General features: G+C 41.7%; 2 protein-coding genes across 4 annotated transcripts; one reads left to right on the top strand and one right to left on the bottom strand.

Moving 5' to 3' along the window:
* Positions 1-1,660: 1,660 nt before the first annotated feature.
* LOC101171785 lies at positions 1,661-6,590 on the top strand. 2 transcript variants are annotated; one of them, XM_020713204.1, is made up of 11 exons: positions 1,661-1,992; positions 2,094-2,122; positions 2,486-2,562; positions 2,647-2,708; positions 2,810-2,832; positions 2,966-2,997; positions 3,076-3,128; positions 3,288-3,420; positions 3,950-4,318; positions 4,385-4,456; positions 5,880-6,590. In XM_020713204.1, the coding sequence occupies exons 3-11, from the start codon at positions 2,538-2,540 to the stop codon at positions 5,951-5,953; spliced, it is 843 nt and encodes a 280-aa protein (XP_020568863.1). In that variant the 5' UTR covers positions 1,661-1,992; positions 2,094-2,122; positions 2,486-2,537; the 3' UTR covers positions 5,954-6,590. The 2 variants fall into 2 exon arrangements, with proteins under 2 accessions (XP_020568863.1, XP_011487653.1); XM_011489351.2 differs by having other exon boundaries at positions 2,963-2,997.
* A 1,103-nt stretch (positions 6,591-7,693) lies between these two features.
* rcbtb1 (RCC1 and BTB domain containing protein 1) lies at positions 7,694-19,550 on the bottom strand. Of its 2 annotated transcripts, none has more exons than XM_011489350.3 (12): positions 19,417-19,550; positions 17,966-18,200; positions 16,130-16,280; positions 15,889-16,055; positions 14,969-15,127; positions 14,788-14,895; positions 11,816-11,958; positions 11,555-11,745; positions 10,664-10,790; positions 10,422-10,573; positions 10,216-10,346; positions 7,694-9,164 (listed from the first exon to the last, which is right to left on the bottom strand). In XM_011489350.3, exons 2-12 carry the CDS (start codon positions 18,089-18,091, stop codon positions 9,024-9,026), a joined length of 1,596 nt encoding a protein of 531 aa, XP_011487652.1. In that variant the 5' UTR covers positions 18,092-18,200; positions 19,417-19,550; the 3' UTR covers positions 7,694-9,023. The 2 variants fall into 2 exon arrangements, with proteins under 2 accessions (XP_011487652.1, XP_004081521.1); XM_004081473.4 differs by lacking the exon at positions 19,417-19,550 and adding an exon at positions 19,112-19,272.
* Positions 19,551-20,161: the final 611 nt, after the last annotated feature.

Genomic DNA, 20,161 nt, shown 5'->3' with positions numbered 1-20,161 from the left:
TATCACAAAAAAAATCTTTTTTTATCTTTTGTTTACCGGCTTCCTCATTGAAACAATCTGAACACAATACAAGAACAGGGTTTAGAAAACATTGATTTATGATGATCAAATGAGTTATAACAGTCATAATGGATTTCAGTTTTTTTTTTTTTTCATTTTTTATGTGGAGCCTTGAGATGACATCAGTTTTGAATTGGAGCTTTAAAAAATCCAGGGGTGCCAAACCAGTGGATTTATCTGTCCTTTTTACTCTGTACATTTGTGATAGAGTACTTCTGAAGTGTTCTCACTTCACAGCAAGAAGGCTCTGGTTCAAATCCAGGCTGGGTCCCATATCTGTGTGGAGTTTGCATGTTCTCATGCAAATGTGTGTTTATTCTGGCCATTCAGACTTCCTCCCACAGTCCAAAAACACGCTGCATCGGTTAACTGGTGAATCTAAATTTCCCCTGGGGTTGCATGTGTTCGTGCATGAGTGTGTGTCCCTGCAACAGAATGGGGACCTGTTCAGGCTGGACCCCACCTTGGCTCTACAGCAGGGGTCGGGAACCTTTTTGGCCGAGAGAGCCATAAACACCACATATTTTTAAATGGAATTTCGAAAGAGCCATACAATATTGTAGCATCCCTTTCCCCCACTGAGGCACGGAGACTTAACCTTCTTTAAGGTTCTTTATTGTGGTTACTGCAGGCCGTAACCAGCACCGTTCAACTTGTTCAGCAACTCCTCAATCTCTCCCGCCCAGAGCGCTTCCCCCAACTTTTTATTCCCTCACTGCAACTGCTGCAACAGCCCTCCTATTTCCCTTATTCAGTCCATAGCTGAACCCCATTGGTCCAAACTCCCCAATGACAGGCTGAGAGCCAATCACCATCACTGCTTGATGCGTTCAATGAACTCCGGAACTTAGAGCGCAACCCAACAGCCACCCAATCCACTAAAATATGTTTAAAAGTAAAAATACAAGTGAATGTGTGCATTTAATGTAATTTCAACACTTTTAAAGTAGAATAAGTCTGTGGATTCTTTTTTTAAAACATTGTTATGCTGTTGCTAATAAATGATGAGTATTTCTTACCAATATTAGGACTACTGGTGCTAATGTTTTTAGATGTGAGAAAGACTGCTCACATGCAGACGTGGACACACACTCACACGCTGCAGTATGTCACGGGCAGCGTGTTTTAAGTTTTGACAATCCATGCGCGATTCACCTTGCTGCCTGTGCCCACTACCCCCCCCCCCTTTCTTCCTCACACATCCCGTCCCTGCAGCTGCAGGCACGGCAATTCACAGGTTTCAGGCTGTTACAAACTCTGTGATAACAGATAATAGTGATCTGATTGTGGCATAGGTTTTTTCTCTCCAAGCGCCGCTACTACTGCGCGCCCCCCTGGCATCGCATCGCGCCCGAGAAGGACTGGTCTAATGAAAAAAAAAAATTATAATTAAAGATTTGTCTGCGAGCCACATGTGACCATCAAAAGGACCATAGGTTCCCGACCCCTGCTCTACAGTAACTGGGATAGGCTCCAGCAACTACAGGACCCCAAAAGGGATTCTGTGTGTTGGATGGAGGATCTTCTTTTCCCTTTATCTTAGTGCACAGTCCATTCAGTCCATTTAAGAAACCAATGACTTGTTTTCTTGTCTTTTAGTTATATTCCTCTGGCATTTTTTGCAAGAATTCGCCGGAGTTTGACGACCTGTTTGGTTTCGCGGTGAATGATGTCTTGGAGGAAGTCCAGAGAGGACAGAGACTGGTAAAGCCCCCTGAAGGCGGCGCTGACTGCACAGGCTGAATCCACTGAGTGCATGCTGGGTTTTGACGTGGACCGCGCCGCTGTCTTCCTTTAGAAATGTCCCCACTGTAGGAAGAGAGGCGCCACTGCAGGCTGTGAAATCAAAAAGTGCAAGAAGTCCTTCCATTACCCCTGTGCTGTTGAGCATGGAGCTAAGGTTGTTGAGGATCAAGTAGATGGCAAATATGGGTTAGTGTGACAGAAGAATAACTCTGCATGTGAAAACATTTATATTAAATGCTTTTTGAAGAAAAAATCTGCATGAAAATGTTCTCTGTTTTATGCGACAGGATATACTGCCCAAGTCACAGTGAGTTGGGTAAGTATTTGTGGAAATATAGTTCTATGTTTAGTGCAAAAGTGGATTCAATTAAATGTTTTATAAACAGTAAATGGAGAGTCCATCAATGGAGTCGAGAACATCTGTGTGTCATCAGCATAAAGATGAGACCCCAAAACAGAACACTGTGGACACCAGTGTTGAGGCAGTGGGAGTTCACCCTAATAGGGAGGATTGGAGCAGGTTGACAGGGAGGCTACACAGAGGGAACGCTGATCCACTGCCTCTGATAGTTTTTTATGTTTTATAGTCGGTGTGGGATCGAGATCGATAAATAAAAAGTTTCCAATAACTTTCTTCTGTATTTATTCATTGTTACTATGCATGAATTCTTTGTTACAGAGAAGAAGAAGAAGTGAATCTCTCCCAAGTGAAGCGTAAAAGTTTAAGAATAATGACAGATGATTCCTCGGAGTCAGGTAAAGCCCTTCGCTCAGAAGACAAAGAATCCCTCTTTGAAGATTTTGTCACTAACTTAAGCTGTGACACCCATTTTCCTGCAGGTGATGGACTCATCGCACCAGTCGGATCGGATGAAAGCCTAAACTCTTCTCCAGAGCAGCAGGTAAGTTCGACCGTCAGTGGTTTCATCATTATGACGGACTGAAGACGTGTCATTGAACGCTGTGTGTTTGTTTTTTTCGATTGAACCTCCTCACCTGTCAGTCACGTGTGCCGCAGCCCTCCAGGTATGACATGTTGTTTTAAAACCGTTAACTTCCTGATAGTGCTGTATGGTATTCAAGTTGAATCAGTTTCAGATTTTTAAAGGTTATTTCAGAAGAATAGAGGATAACTTTTCCTGGTGTTCCGTCACAGCAGCGAGCCACAGAAGTCGTCGTCTGTTGAAACAGGTGAGCTCTCAGGACAACGCCACGGCTAAAACCCAAACCAAGACATCGATTAACCGGCTTTATTCAATCTTCTCTTAGAAGATCGCGTTGATAAAGAAGGATGTGATGAAGACGATGATAAAACCATATCGGTACGTTTTCTAATACACTTTCAACACACTAGAACCCCCCCCAGCTGTTTATGCTGGAATAAAAGGAGGTTATTCTGTGAACTGACCCAACTCCAGGCAGTTTCACTGAAATCCAGCCTCAAACAGGGAGTGGTTGTGATGCAATGCTTTCCCTTTCAGGATGCCGAGTCAGAGAGTTTGCTGAACCATGCGAGGGCTTCCTGCAGCCGTCAGTCCAGCTCAGAAACAAATGAAGCCGCTGAAAACGCCAGATTCAGCGTGGCGGTTCAGACCATCAAGAAGGAATGTGAGGGTGAGGCAGTCTATCACATACGTGTTTAAAGCGCTGCGTAGAAACAGCATCATACTGGCAGTTGATATTTACTTGTTGTGCTACCGAGGCTTAAAATGTTCGTTTACCTACATTTTGCAAAGGTGGATTTAAAACATTAGAAATTCGTCTCTGAATTGTGGACGGCGCCGTTGGCACAGAGCAGTCTGCAGGGGGAGAGTTTGCAGTTCCTAAAGCTGTAGCAGAGGAGGGAAAGAGCTGGAGCTCCTGCTGCCGTCTCTGTGAAAGCAGTTAGGTCCTGGAGAAGAGGTAGTCACCGTGTGCTGACCACACTACAAAGTTTTCTCAGAGAACAGCAGAGCTGCCTCTGGCTCCCCCAATGACGATCAAATGCAGCCCTCCACTAGTGCTGCCTTTAAGACCAGAGATCGTTCAATTCGTAGAAAGGGTTCACAACAGGCTTTGGGATAAACAGGAGTCACCCAGTGAGAACGTCGCAAGATGATGGATTTGTAAACTCATCTGACCCTAGTACGACTTCTGCTTTTAGAGTTCAGTATCCAGGCCAACCATTTTCCTGAAGAAGAGGACGTCAACGGCTCCTTCCTGCAGGAGAGCTGCACTGAGCACGCTCCATCTCCACGTCACTCCAGTCCTAAGCGCTCTTCCGGCGCCGACCTGACCGTTAACCTGAATGGGGTGGCTCCGTCTGAACCCATGAATGTGACCGTCGACATCTATTCGGCCCCTTCCCCTCCTTTGTTTCCACCGCCCCCCCATGAGGATCCTGCAAACGACTCAGCCGGCTTTTGGAGAAAATGCAACGCGGCCAAATGCACGCAGGTCCTCTTCAGTGACTTCATCAGATGGATAACCATTCTCTCCAGGAGAATTCAGGCGGATGAGGCCAGTCAGGAGGGTAAGAGAACACGCTGTAGCCAAGATCTGAATCAAAAGGTGAAGTGTCAATCATTTTCCTGCACAGATTATGAGCGTGCCCTGTCAGTGATGAAGGCTTCAGGTCAGCTGGAGAACATCGTTGTCGCTCAGCAAAAAGGTAACATTTTTAAAGTGGAAGGCTTCTTCTCCATTCACAGCATTGATTGTATGTGAGAACTGGACAGAGCAGGAGTGACGTCACTCACAGGAAAGGGTTTACTTTCTGGTTCCAACAATGTAAAGTCACTTCAGTCGCCTTTTTGTCCCAATATGTTGGAACCACATGAGAGTAAGCAGTGACTGGTCCAAAACCAGTCAAACGTTTATAACTTTGGACGGGGGGGGGGGGGGGGGGGGGGGGGGCAACCTTTTACTCAGGCATCTGATTGGACAATTTATAACTTGAATAACTTGCATTACAGGAGAAAAAAAGTAGGATTAGCAAAAAATGTATCAGAGAAAGAATTAGCAAGAATTCTGATAAATAGAATGAATAAGTCATAGCTTTTTATTTCTCTGTAGAAGTCTATGGGATGTGGACTTTATGGAAGCAGCGGGTATTTCCTGTAAAGAAGGCAGGGGGAGGGGTCGCTCAGTCCAGTTTTCATATACAGTCAACGATTCACAGCCATGTTACGCTAAATAAAGGCTTTATTTGCCTCCTATGTGCTAAATCAACTTCAACACTTGGGTTTGAAATTTGCTCTGTGATTTATTTTCAGTTCCATGTAAAATCCACACATTTTACTCCATTTGTTAGTCTAATATTTTTACACTGAAGGTAAAAGACAAACCCCAGTTTGGCAGTGTAATGCTACGTTCACACCGCCCTCAGCAACGTGCGTTCAAGTGATCACTTTCAGTGAAAAGTCTATCTCAACAAAAAAACAAAACAAAAAAGAGCATTTTGGGCTTCCGAACTCAAAACTGTCATTCACGCATCGCTATGCAAGTTTCTACGACCATTTTCAGGCTCTACGTACAAACTGAATATCAAACATTAAACCCGTTCAACTTTGACCAGTCAGGAATTCAGAAGTGCCGACCGTTTGAAAATTGATCATGGAGGACAAACTAATAATTGCAGTTTGTGCCCAGCGAGAATCCTGACATCAAGTCTTTTAATAGAGGTGTGAAAGAAAAAGCCTGGAGCAAGATTCACCCGATTTGCACCACTTTGACATTTCACAACAAGCCCTTTCCAACTGTAGGTGGCAGACCTGCACTAGTTTTAAGTCCAGTGTGAACGCCATACACTTAAAAAAAGTATTTTCAAGAATGCCCGTTTAGCGCATCCTTGTGAACGTAGCTTAACACTGTACCGGTAAGGGTATAGCAGCTGACATTATTGTTCAGTCAGCAAAGATTTAAGTCAAGTTTTTGTGCAGAAAATGAGCAAAGCCTACAGAAAAGTGATCGCATCTTCTGTTCTAAAAAGCAGGAGATGCACCTTTATCTCAGATACACTTCATGTTAAAAGAAAAACCAACTTGTTTGTAAACTGTGGGAGCTGATTGCAGGTCTGATCACTCTGGTTCCAGACTTACAAAGACGGCTAACAGAGCTGCAAACAGCAGCTGCAGCCATGGAGGAGGTGGTTTCAGCTCTGAGATGAGGCCATCAGCTGCAGTCTTCTTCTTCTTTGCCTGTCAGCTGCTCCCTTTAGGGGGTTGCCACAGCCAATCAACTGCCTCCTTCCAACCCTCTCTTCTGCATCCTTCTGGCTAACACCAACAACTCATCTCCTTCATCAAACCTCCTCTTTGGTCTTCCTCCATGCCTTCTACGGCTAAAAGCAGCAGTCATCTTTCAGGTCTCCAGGAGAAAATGCATGATAATTGGCGCTACAGATAGACTGCCACTGGTGTGAAAGTAAAAAAAAATGAAAATGGACACAAAATTTGTCACAACTGCCTTGCAAACTTGAAATTTTAAGATTGTAGACAACCGGGTGAGCCCGTAGAGCAGCTTATGGCCACTTGAGTAACACCTGCACACCTGGTGCGTGCAGCATTTGTTCAGTAAGGACAGGCACCTTACGAATGACTGGAGTGCGCCATCATTTGTGCATGCAACTTGCATTGTCCATACAAATACATCACGATACACTTACCACACGCATGACAATCATACTTTCTACTTTCATGATGCCTCTTAACCCTTGTGCTATCCTATGACCCCACTCTTCCATTGACGTGTTCTCCCTACCATGACAAAGGTGGATAAAGGTGGAAAGATTTCATGTAATCCATGGACACCAGGGAGGTTCACAAATCATTAAAGAAAAAAGGTTCAGCGCACTGTCTAATGTTGGGAGTTGGGTCATCTAGACCCACTAAAGTGCCTAGGATAGCACAAGGGTTACGGTGGTCGCATTGAACTGGCACTAAAGGGAACTGCAAGACACACCTGTGCTCCCTTAAGATGCGGCCCCTCCTCTCTACCGGCCCAGACAACCCAAAAGCCCGCAGCACGGCACCCGAAACGCTCTCGGACCCTTCTTTGGAGGTGCCCATGGTTTGTTTCCAGTCGTACTGAGCTCCGGTTCGCTCTGAGATTCCTCAGTCTGAACACAATCCATTCCCGGAGCGGAACAACTGAACCAAAACGGCCACCGTAGCCGGTGGTCACGTGATGTAAACACAGTCAGGATGAAGCAACATTTGAGCTGCGGACAAATATAAAGCCTTGATTGTCGTGTGATCATCCAGAAAAAAGGGTCCACATGTTAACTTGTTAGAACGTTTATTTTAATACCGCTGAAAACTCTTCTTATGTGCTTATCTGTGTCTCGTCATGCCACACGCGCCCAGCGCTGCTGTGATGTCATCCTAAAAGCTGCCTTAAAGATCCTTAACAGAATTCTCTTAAAATAATGCCATAACACTACAATGATGAGACAGCACCTCCCTGAAAGGTAGTTGGAACAAACTATTTTCCCCAGTCTGAATACATCCTGAGATGCTATGCTCATTTGCGTTTACAGTCATTGTGGCTATAAGGTCAAGAATATCAGGGAGACTCACTGGCAGAAAAGGATCTCATCGTCCATCTGTGGTTTTAGAAGATTTAAAAGATCTTCTGAAATGTTTTAGATGACTGAACTGAAAAAGGAAGCCCTCACAGAATGTTTGGAATTTGTGCAAGAAAAGCTCAGGTTTGTCATGTTGTCATTATCAATAACATTTAGAATGTACACCTGTTTTTTTACAATGTGCTATTAAATAATTATGTTTTTTTATGACTACATCTTTTGTAACATTTATTTATTCTCTTAATGTTTAGAGTAGAAACCCAGAACATCCAGGAACTGCAGCCAATGAGATTTGAAAACAATAAAAAAAAGATTCTGAAGAAAAGTTTAAATCTTTATTCCTTCAAATGCAAAAGTTACAAAATTGAACTGGCACTCCATAATCCTCAGTACAATAGAGACTATTAACTTATGTATTGTTTGACAGAATAGTTGAATAATACTTTTGTTTGAAAAGTCATACAAGTAGTGCAGATAAAAAATACCTGAAGGTCCAGGCAGCTAAGACGTCTCCAACCTCCATTAACACTTTGTCAACACTTTAATGTTTATTATGTAAAAACTCTACTGTAAAAAACTCATTTCATCTTTAATTTAATGCCCAAAGTGAAACAAAATGAACTATTAACATCAAGGTTTTAAGACAGAAATACATTTGTATTTTTTCACTTCTGCAATTTAAGAATTTGAATTCAGCTTAGACTGCTGCAGGTTCCAAACCCATAAGTGTTCAAATTCTTAGAATTCCAACATCCGAATGTGCAAAGAGGCTCGTTTGGATCCTCAAACCCTGGAGGTACGCGGTGCAATGTTTTCAGGATGTTTTTCATCATAAACAAAAGTGCAAACTTAAGAATTTCTGGAATGACTGAAAAATACCACAAAATTCTAAACCTGAAAGAGCAAATCCCCGTGTAACACCAACATTTCAATAGAAAATATATTTAGCTTTTTAGATTTGGAATAATTAGTTTACATTCCTAATTTCTTTACTTTCTGCCCTAATCTAATTTTTTTTATATTTCTTCAGTTACTTTGTCTCACTTTTTTAGAAGCTCTTTTTGGCTGCCAAGGCAAAAGTTTTGAGATGCCAGCTGGCCTACAAAGGAAAAAAAATCCTCAACTTTACTCTCAGAAAGAAGGGGAGAAAAGAAAAAACATGTTTTCAATTTTAAAAACTAGCAGGCAAATGAGAAAATAAAAAGCTTTGTTTTTTCCTTAAAATGTAGTTTTCATTTTTCTTTGGTTTCCTAAACTTTACAGTTTTATTATTGTGTGGAATTCCAATAATTCCAAAGTAAAGTAACCCAGTCACTACAAATAAACTAAACTATTTAAAAAATATTTATAGGAAGCAACTGGCAAGTAATTTTGCTTTGTTACAAAGACCTAACTTGCTTAAAAAGAAAACTTTAAAGGAAAATCTTTTGTTTCTTTTTCAAACCATAAATGTGTTCTTAGAGGCACAGAGTAAAACCGTTGAGGATCAGCCTTTCATTCCAGAAAGTACATCCGAGTCTATCCAGAACTGGAATTCAAACCAAACCTGATTGAAGTGTTGAACATCGTAAGAGTTTCTGCTGATAGTCGACTTGAGGCGATGACGCAGTCGAATTGACCTCTGGAGTCCAACAGTTGTCCCATCCTCACCTCAGTTCCTGAAGGCTCCACAGCGGCTGGCTCTACATATAAAATCTTTAAGCAGATTTCCATCAATCTGCCAGAAGGCAGCCGTCTGGGTCACCTCAGTCATGTGGTTCACGCAGAACTTGAAGCAGAACTCCTCCAAATCCTGGAAGGCACAACAGAACAGCGAAAGAAACGATTCATTTAATGTCATTTGGGTAAAAGCATGTCACTCTTAGATGAGGTTTACTTTTCATTCCAAACCAGCTTTTGTCAAACAAATAACTACCTTCTTCCAACAAAAATAATAATAATAAATAAACTTATCTTTAAAAAGATAAAAATCACAAAGTGCTTCACAGTAAAACACAGAATATAAAAAGAATTATGAAAAAGTAATTATAAAAAAATATATATATATATATATATAGGTTTTTAGCTGCTTTTTAAAAGAAAACAGTCTACAGATCTGAGGCTGAGAGGAAGGAGTTCCAGAGAGATGGAGTCACTGCTGCAAAGACTCTGTCACCCTTAGTTTTTAACCGGGTTCTCTTAACAACCAGCAGACCATCGTCACATGATCTCAGGGACCTGCTAGGAGTGTACGGCTGCACAAGGTATTTTATATAGACTGGTGCTTGGTCATTAAGAGTTCTGTATGGATTTTAAAATGCACTAGTAGCAGATGGGGAGCCAGTGCAGCTGGATTAACAATGGCGTAACGTGTGAAAACTTGGGTAAATTAGTTAAAAGCCTTGCAGCAGCCTTCTGGACAACCTGGAGTCCTTCTAGAGATTTCTTACTTACGTCATGTAAATACAGTGTTCTCTTGTTTATCGCTGGAGTTACGTTCTAAAAATGAGAAATCTATAAAGTAGTCAGCTTTCTTTTTTTTATAATCCTTCTATATCTTAAGGTTGTAAAACTCCTCAATGCACATTTTTTACTTTTCTCATACAGACATGAACATTTTAACACTTTTCCATCTTGTTAAAACTCTCAAAGTTTAAACCTTCATAGAAAATTAAGTCCAGGAGATTGACAAAGTCAACAGCCAATCAGGACGCAGAACACCGTGTTGTTCCAGTAAGAAAAAAGAAAGAAAACATGCAGAAATTCCCAAAACAGCAAGACCACGATGTAGTGAGGGAACACAGTATACAGAACTTATAAAAAAAAGCGTCCAATCACTCCTGCAAAATAAAGCAAAGACTGACCTCGGCATCGTAGCGCACGGCGGCAGACAGCAGGGAAAAGGCGTTCTCCACGGTGATTCCTCTCTTGATTATGTGCTGACACAGACGTTTCAGACGATTCTCGCAGTACGAGGTGGCCAGATCCAGCAGCCCTGAGGAAACACGAACACACCATCACAGAGGAGACCTCAGCAGAAATCCGGCCGACAGGTGTGTGCCAATCAGACCAATGGCATCTTCAGGAGGCAACTCCACGTGGTCCGTGTAGAGGAACTCCAAGAAGGATCGGTAGACTGGATAGGAGAACTGGTCTACTTCAATCACCTCCTTCATGTCTTCGGTCCAGTGAGACTGGAACATTGACCTGAAGTGTTCGCATCTACAAAGCAGAGGGACAGAATCTAAATGCATGCACCCGTTAATGCAGGCGAGGAGTTTTGAATTCGAGGTCAAGGCGGTGAATTTGAACCTGATTTTGAGGACCGCTTTGTGGACGTAGATGTACTTCCCATCAATGCAGAACTTGAGGTCAGCCGTCTCTGGGTTGTCAAACTCTTTCTTCAGAGACTGAGCCACCGTCAAGAAGTCATCGTGCTCTGGTAGGAAAAACAAGCGCAAATATTCTTTCACCGCTATTGAGACTCATTTCTGCAAACCCTCCCCCACTGACACATTAGCCCTTCAGCTAACTACAAGCAAAGAAACGGCATTCTTCTGCATTCAAGTCGATCAAATGTTCACAAAACATTCCAGTCCTTTAAAGACTCAATCCAATTTTTTTAAGTGTTTTGGGTGTTTCAACAACTTCTTGTAGCATTTTTATGATGATGGAGGACATATGTCAATTAGTTTAAGATTAAAACTGCATTTTTGAGTATTTCTCAGTTGCGATGAACCAGGATCAGATGGAAAAAAAACAATGCAATTAGGGGGGAAATGTAGGTGTGATGTAAAAACTACAACAGCAGGCGACAAGCTCTCTGCTCCACTCCTTAGGGGTTTGAGGGCTTCTGCAGAAACTATGTCTTCGTTTTTAGATTTTGGCTAAAAACGGCACAATCATAATTAAAACACCACAAAAGATCAAAAGCTGATTGGAGTGGGACTTTAAGAAGTGAGTGATAATGCACTTTAATGAACAGCTGCTTTTCTGAGAACAGACCTGAATGTTGTTTTTTTTCTTACACAGAGGAACAAGGCAGTAATGAGCAACACGCCTCTCCTCAGTCTCATTGTGCAAGACCTGTTCACGAGGTCGTGACTGGATTCAGCCTCCAGGAAAGAGTTGGCACACTTTGATATTTAAAAAAAACAAAATTTTTAAATGAGCAATGGCTGAAATTCCGGTTTAGTCTCGTACCCACAGACAGAAGCCGCCACATCACTGAGGGAGTGGCGAAGCACGCAAAGACGTCATCGGTGCAGGAGAAGTGGGTGAGATGCGGTAGAACTATGGACTGGCCCCGGCACTGGCCCCACATGTACACCTGCCCACTCTGAGTCTTTGCAGCTGATGTGTGCGTGGAGTGACAGGCGGCGACCTCCACGATTCTGCAGAAAGGGGCAGAATAAGCTGCTGCAGCGCTGCTGCTGCTGCGGGGAAAGGACGGTCGGCTCTCACCTCTCCTTCTCGGACATGATCTGGACCGGACTCAGCTGGTTGCTCTTGTTGCCCGTGCCCAGTTGTCCGTAAGTGTTGGAACCCCAAGCATAGAGCACCCCTTCATCCGACAGAGCCAGGCAGTGGGCGTACCCACAGACAATCTAGAGAGAAACACAATTCTATGTGAAACTATGCAAAAATAAAAACCTTTATCCTGAAATGTCACTTTGTGCCGACTAGCAAAGGGTTTCATCTAAAAATATAATTTCTGACTGAATTTAGTTTTTGTTATTGCAGCTTTACAAATACTTTTTTTTACATATTCCATACATGTTCCCTAATATTTTATACCTAACATGAACAAAAATACATTTAACAAGCTATTAAGTATTTCCTGTCTGCTGTTCCAGAAGAAAAAAAGCATTAAAACCTTTTGAGAACCATCACCAACTCAAAATGTGAATTTTTATTTCTCTTAATGTCTAAAATGGGGGTAAATTGCTAAAGAAAGTCCCTGGACAGACACAAGAATTCCTCTAAATTAAGAAAAAAAAAAAAACTACAATATTTTGAATATTTGTAACAAATGAATGCACTAAAATATTAAAGCAAAACAAAGAAAACCCCTAAAACGGGAGCAGTTTGTAGCATAGTGAGCGCTAAAAAGCGTGATTGTTGTTGAGCTCTTCTCTGAGCTACACCTTAAAGTTACTGCACATGCTCAGATGAAGCAGTGGGAGAACACTTCCTTTTGGAAGCAGCTCCAACAAATAAAACTGTTGGGACCACTTGTCACGGAGGGTGGAACCAAGCCCCCTGTTTTCTGCACCCAGCAGCTCTTGGTATCAAACAAAGCCACTAAACAAGGTTATGTAATCCAACATGTTTAAATGTTTATGTTCGGGATTAGAACAGTTTATGCAGTAAACGGACAGGTTTTAGACAGAAATAGCTTGAGAAGAATTTAAAAATGTGGTTTTCCTTCTTTTATAAATCAATCTATATTTTTATTGTTTGAGTTGCATCCTAAAGACTGAATTTATTTTCATGACAGAAATTCTATACATGACTTACATGTTGAGTCACAAGCTGCACCCTTTGCCCGATAAACATTTGGGTTGACTCTAGAAATTCAGTTTCTAAGTGAAGACCTTTTTCCATGATTTATTTAACTTTAGAAAACAGTTTTAAACAAGTTGTGATATTCTCCTGATACACACTGCAGTACCATCTGCATACATTTGGATAAAAACACTTCAATATACGTTAACAATGAAGGACCTAAACTTTGGGATGGATGTCTGTTGATAAACTGGCTATGTGCAATTTTTTTAAGATAAAAAAAGTTGACTTCATTAGATCAGTAAACTTCAATGAAACCATTATTCACTCACTGTCCACTTTGTCAGGCATATCTGACCAACTGCTCGTTAACGCAAATGTCTAATCAGCCAATCCCAAGGGATTAACCATGTAGACCTGGTTAAGACGCTTAAACTGAGCATCAGAATGGGGAAGAAAGGAGATGTTGAACGTGCCATGGTTGTTGGTGCCAGACGGACTGGTCTGAGGATTTCAGAAACTGCTGATCTACTGGGATTTTCACCCACAACCATCTCAAGGGCTTACAGAGAATGGATTGAAAAAGAGAAAATATCCAGCGAGAGGCAGTTCTGTGGGGCAGAAATACCTTGTTGATAACAGAGTTCAGAGAACAGCCAGACTGGTTCCAGCTGATAGAAAGGTGACAGTAACTCAAATAATCACTGGTTACAACTGAAGTCTGCAGAAGAACATCACTGAACACACAACATGTCGGACCTTGAGGCAGATGGGCTACGGCAGCAGAAGACCACAGCGGGTGCCACTCCTGTCAGCTAAGAACAGGAAACTGAGGCTACAGTTCACACAGACTCACCAAAACTGGACAATAGTAGATTGGAAAAACCTTGTCTGGTCTGATGAGTCTCCATTTCTGCTGCCACATTCAGATGGCAGGGTCTAAATTTGACATCAGCAACATGAAAGCATGGATCCCTCCTGCCTTGTATCAATACTTAAGGCTGGTGGTGGTAATAACGGAATTGGATTTTTCTGTACTTTTCCAGACGCTCAAAGCGCTTACAGTGAGTCCATTGTTCAATCACTCCTCATTCATACTTGGTGATGGTAAGCTACTGATGTGGCCACAGCTGCCCTGGGGCAGACTGAGAGGCGTGGCTGCCAGTACAAGCCTACAGCCCCTCTGACCATCACCGGGACATTCATACGCATTTACACACCGGTGGAGCCACACTGGAGGCAGGGAGGGTGAAGTGCCTTGCCAGAGGACACGCCAATCATCGAACCAGCAATCATTGGCCAACCTGCTCAACTACCTGAGCCATGGTGGTGTAGTAATGGTGTAAACACCTTTGGGATGTGGTGGAACGGGAGATTGGCATCATGGATGTGCAGCCAACATTTCTGCAGCAACTGTGTGATGCTGTCATGTCAATATGGACCAAAGTCTCTGAGGAAGGTTTCCAGTAGCTTGTAGAATCTATTTCACCAAGGATTAAGGCAGTTAATTCTGAGGGAAAAAAGGAGTCCAAGCCGCTACTAGTAAGGTGTACCTAATAAACGTGGCCAGTGAGTCAATTTTGCAGTCGTAAAAATAGTAACATTTTCACTTTGACACTCAGAATTCTACCTGAGGCCTCTTCAGATTCTACAATCACATCTCAGTAGTTTATAGTTTAAAATATTCCAACTGTTCTTAAATATTATTAGCACTGTTAGTATTATTATTATTTTTCTTTTTCTTACATATAAATATCACATCAGCTATATATGTTACTATATTTCTCTATTTTATGAAATAATATATTTAAAAATAGTAACATTTTATACAGGGAACTTGTTTATTTAAAATTTTAAAAAAGAGAAGTTGTTGAATTTATTTCTTTTTAACCGGCTTCCCTTTCCAACTAGAAAGTGGCACCTCCTACCTGAAGCACACATAAGCCCTGCAGGGCTACAAGCCTGCAGGGAGTGAGCTGGTTCCCATTATTCCCAAGTCCAAGTTGACCGTTCCCGTTGTAACCCCAACCGTACACCTGCGGACAGACAAAGGCGCTGTGAAGGGCGTGGCCGTCAGAGTCGAGTTCCAGTGTCTGAATGAGTCCTTACCTCTCCATTGTCAACAACCGCCAACGAAGACGTCTGACCACAGACGATACCGACAGCCACTTTGTTCTGCAGGCAGCTGGACACTCGGCGAGGCGTGGGCTGGTTGGCTGTGGAGCCTGAGCCCACCTGACCGCAGTTGTTGTATCCCCACGCATACACCTAACAGACGGAAATGTAACCCAAATCTTAGTTTCAATCTTCCAAGTGAAGCGCCCCTTAAACGGGTTTTTCAAAAAAGGGACTCTTATTCTTCAACTGTATTTAAAGCAATCATGGAGCCAATTAAATTGTTGGTGGTCCAACAGCAGCAACCCACAGGGCAATGAAATACAAGAACTCATTCACAAATTTGAAAAAAAAGGGAGTAATCAGCTTTTAAGTTGATTTAATGCAACCAAAAAGCATTAAATCAAATTAAAAATGGGACCTCAGGTCAAACACGAAAAGATTTTCTGAAACCTGTAAAAAAAAAAAAAAAAATGTGGTTCAGTTTTTGGTTCAGTAATGACTTTTTCTGCTGAGCTGGTCTGTTTAACATTCCTAACAAATCAGGTTTAAGTAAATCCAGTTTGAGAAATATAGAGTAAAAACCTATTTGTACCAAGTCTGCTAAAATGCTGCGGAATGCTTCAGATAATGGTGGGAATTTAGATAAATACAGATTTTTTTAATTTATTTTGGACACTTCACGTAGAATCCCTTTTTCCAAGAAGCACAATCGACTCCTTTGTACTCCGATTTGTTGCGTTTTTCTTTTGACATTTCAGCTCAAATGGATCAGCTGCAGATCTGATTGTACTTTGACTCCTGCTAGATTCAGAATGATTAGGTAATACCTCTGGGTCATGCCATTAGAGGATTTCACACTGGTTTTCTTCTGTGGGCATTGTTTTTGTTTTTATAAACCTCTAGAGACCTACCTCTCCTGAGTCCGTCAGAGCCATGGAGTGGTGAGACCCACAGGCCACCTCCACCACCTTCTTATTGAGCATGTTTGCAGACACAAGCACTGGAGCCACGCCTTGATTGGTTGTCCCATTCCCGAGCTGGCTGTAGCCATTATGGCCCCAGGCAAACAGCTCTCCATCTGAACCACAAAGAGATCAGTCATTCTCCTGCATCGTTTGCTCCAACTGTGAGGAAGATCGTTTTTGTGCATACCTTCTGTAGCCATCAGGACGTGAGGTCCACTACCATAGCTGAGGCTCACAATCTTCCTCCCATTTAGGAAATCCAGCTTTTTGGGAACAATGGTGCTCTGGCTGTCCCCCGTTCCCAGGCAGTTACTGCAGTTCAGTCCGAGAACAAACACCTATAGGAGGAGCGAGCACGGACAAGAGAGAGGAAGAGCATCAGGAAAAGACCAATGACAAGAGTCTGTAGACTGCTTAAGGCATGACAGTGTGATTACATGCTGTGTTTCTGCCTAAAGACTCACTCCAATCAACTTTTGATCTATATTCAGAGTGTTCCCAGTGGTTTTTAAATATGATCATTTTGTTTTTAGCATTTTTTTAAAAACATGCAATTTTCTAGGACATAGTTTCTGCAGAGCAGCAGAAGTTCATCAGAAATTCACCACCGAGTTGTGGGCGGGACTGTTGGTGCAGAGAAACCCCGCCCCTCCTTTCCCTGCCCGTTGCTTAGCGCTCGGAGCAGGGAGCTCGTGTCCCACCCAACGTATTTTTCAACATCAGGTATACGATCTTTTTCAATAGCATTTTTTTCGTCTGCTCCCGATTCACAACAGTTTGAAAAAAAGAAATCCTCAAATGTAAATTTAAGCCTAACTTTCTTAATATATGTCCTCCATCAGAAAAAGAATGTTAAAAACACCATTTTCCTCAGAGAGGGTCTTTATATGAGAGTGGAAAACATCAACAGCTCAATTTTTCCTAAGCAGAAGTCCTGTTTTTCCTCCCCACACAGACTCATGGGGGTTGATATCAACAACCAGGTTGACTTTGCAGAAAACATTTCTGCTACTGCATCACTGTTGCCTCGCTTCCACTAAGCGGCCCGGTCCAGTTTAGAATGGTCCTGGCAATTCAGGAGAGTGTTTCCACTCAAAGTTGGACCTTCATGGTGCATACAGGGTGAAGACCAACTGTGTAGCTTGGCGTCCTAGTAGTGCAATCGAGAATAAACCAAATTATCGACAACAACTATGGAGGTGATCCAGCTCTGGTTTTTTAGGAATGGCTTTTGGTACTCCGCATATACAAAGCATTTGATGTTGTTTGAGAAAAGATTGCAGACGGCAAACGTTGGCATTGGTTTTGGCGCCTTCTATTTTTGTAACCTTCCACCAATCAACAGGTGTGACTCTCCAGCAGCTTCCAACGTATGTCAAAATACATCAAAAATGTCAATTCTATCTTACTCATAACCGTACGTACAGCTGAAACATTCTACTAGCAATCCTACATTTACAAATTGTTAGGTTACTCTATTCAGTTGCTTTAGAAAAAAAAGCATTTCCTGTTTAATAAAATATAAATTTGCCGTCAAATCTTAAAATCATTTTAAATTCCAGCTTTATAAAATATCTGAAATTGTAATGCAGTTTAATACAAATATTACCCAAATTTTCTCTAAGTTGAACTGTCCTAAGACTCAGACTAAGCTTCATGAAGCCTGAGATTTGTTTGACCACAGTAACTACTTCAGAAAATGTAAACTCGCCATTAAACTAAAGAACCCTTAATATCAGAGAGCCTGAAAGGATTTTAGATAAAAAGGAATTATCTTTAAATTGTAATTTTCTCATATTCCCATGCTACATGCTGTGCAAAAGTTGCATTTTTTGTTTTTGGCCATTTTCTCAATTTAAAAAAGCTCTAGAGTGAACGTTTAGGTAGTGACATTCACATAAACGACACAACCAACAGTCCAAAAAGCAGCATGACTGAAGAGCTCTTCTTCCTGAAACAACACAAAGCATTTCCTCCTCCCCTGGTGAAGCATGGACCACTCTTCCTCCTCCTTTCCTCTCACCTCGTCATCGTGGGTCACGTAAACGGCCTCGTTAGCAGACGAGCCGAACACACAAGCTTTCCGAATCATGGAGAGTTCTTCCAGCCCCATCAGGCTGAAAATGGGCCACTTGGTCACGTCCACCATGATGATGCGGTGAAAACGGCGAGTTGGAGTGGAGTTCAGAAATGATAGAGGTCCGGGGGCGGGGCCAGGAGGGCAGGCTCCACAGACAACGCCGCCAGCGCTACCACCACTGTGGAGTCAGAGAGTACCAAACATGAAATCGTTAAAGTAAAAGTCATGGAGACCTGGATAAAATAAAAATATATACTTTAAAAACATTCATATCATAAACCTTTCACATTTATATGGAGCAAAAATTTTTGATATAATAAAAGTTGATAAAAATGAAAATTGCTCATTATATTTAGCCAGACTTGTATTTACATCCATCCTCACCACAAATTCTCATCAGGAACTTTTTTTTTAAAACCCACTCCGACAAAAAATGTGTTTTTAACATGATTTCGTAGCATATTTCTAATGATAGAGGACGTTTATAAAGAAGATTTAGCTTAAAATTGCATTTCTGAGTATTTCTACATTCAGATTATTGAGAATCAGGACTTATAGAGTCCCAGAGATGACATTAAAACTTTTTAAATAAATTAAATCTTCCCTGAAATTAACATTTTGTGGCCACAAATTAGCAGTTGGCTATAAAGATACTTAAATACTAATTTGTGTGCACAAAATGCTAATTTGTGCTAATTTATATACACAAAATGATCATAAAACACTCATTTGTGATGACGAAAAACTAAATTGTGGCCACAAATTTTTTATTTGAGGGGAAAACTGCTTCTGAAAAAGAGCGCATTCGTGACGTAGAAAATACGTTGTGGGCGGGCGACAAGCTCCCTGCACTGCTCCGTTCTAAACCACGATAATGAATAGAAATAAAAAGAAATAAGAGATAAATTAAAAGGACTTGAATTTTTGACTGAAGGCCGCTCAGCTCTTTTCCTAAGTTTCCTGTCCTCTGAAGCAGAAGGAGCTTCCGCTTCATAGTTGAGCGTTTACAGTCTAACCAAATTCTATTTTTGGAGAAACAATAGATTAACCTCAGTGACGTCGCTGTACTGACAAAGTTTGACCAAATACCCTAGGTTGGTGTCGTCTCAACGTGGTGAAGCCCTCCCGCTACATCACGAGTGGACTCCAACCTGCAAACCCCGCTGTTACCGCAGCACGAACGCCGTTAACTCGCTGAATCACGTTTGCTTTTGTTCCAGACGCCTTTTTCTGCTGACTGTCCCGCGAGAGACAGCACAACCCAATCGAAATCCGAGCTACATCAACACTGATCCGTTCCAGAATCTTAGCTAATCTGAGCTAACTGCGTTCCACTGTCGTGTCTTAAATGGGTTCTTGTTACTTAGCATCGTACCAGTAGCCGTTTCTCTTACCTGTCTCGACAAACCTGTCGGGGATAGCGCTAACAGTTGTTTCTGCGCGCGACCACAGGTGAGCTAGAAGAACCACTGCTTGGACCGTCGAGTCGATTTACCAGAGGGGAGCGCGTCACGTGATCACAAGACCTAAACAATCGAATCTGCTGATAAGATCAGAGAGCCAAAAATATGGGTCATTCTTCCTTAAAGGAACACTCAGTCGGGTTTGATTTTACAGTGAAAATCGATATTTTTAAGCTTTTTTTTCTTCCCCCTAAAAATGTAAAATAAAAATCTAAATGCAACCTGGAAAAACGCTGAGTTGACGAATCTTTTTCACTGAAATAGGAAGGATTTTCTGATTTTGAATAAACATTACTGGAAAATATTGTTTAATGGGAGAAGCTGCACACCAGAAAATTATATGAATTAGTAAAAATATGATAAAATAAAACATACCCCTTGGAACATTTTTTTTTAATTTATGAATCCCTTAACCACAAAAAAAAACCTTTTCCGACAGAGGCAATTCAAAGCGCTTTACACTGACAGCCATGGGGGAAAAAATATTTTTATAAGAGCCACATATCTCTCATTCAGAGATTTTTTGTTTTTTGCTACTGCAGATTAAATGTGCCAGTTTTTTTTTTTTTTGCCTGATTCCACTAATAGGATCATCGATTAGGAAATACATATAATTTAAAACAAATAATTAATCAGCAAACACCCACCAACGGCTACATCTTTGTATAACTATTTC

This window comes from Oryzias latipes, chromosome 21 (genome assembly GCF_002234675.1).
Source record: "Oryzias latipes chromosome 21, ASM223467v1".
Lineage (NCBI taxonomy): Eukaryota > Metazoa > Chordata > Actinopteri > Beloniformes > Adrianichthyidae > Oryzias > Oryzias latipes.
This window is presented reverse-complemented; position numbering and strand designations above follow the sequence as displayed.

Coding starts and splice junctions, on each gene's coding strand:
- LOC101171785 (XM_011489351.2), top strand. CDS start 2,538: ATGACAGATGATTCCTCGGAGTCAG. Junction 2,709..2,809: donor ACTCTTCTCCAGAGCAGCAG/GTAAGTTCGACC, acceptor CTCACCTGTCAG/TCACGTGTGCCGCAGCCCTC. Junction 4,457..5,879: donor CGTTGTCGCTCAGCAAAAAG/GTAACATTTTTA, acceptor CTCTGGTTCCAG/ACTTACAAAGACGGCTAACA.
- rcbtb1 (XM_011489350.3), bottom strand. CDS start 18,091: ATGGTGGACGTGACCAAGTGGCCCATTTTCAGCCTGATGGGGCTGGAA. Junction 16,281..17,965: donor ACGTGACCCACGATGACGAG/GTGAGAGGAAAG, acceptor CTCCTCCTATAG/GTGTTTGTTCTCGGACTGAA. Junction 10,791..11,554: donor GTGGCGGCTTCTGTCTGTGG/GTACGAGACTAA, acceptor TTTTCCTACCAG/AGCACGATGACTTCTTGACG.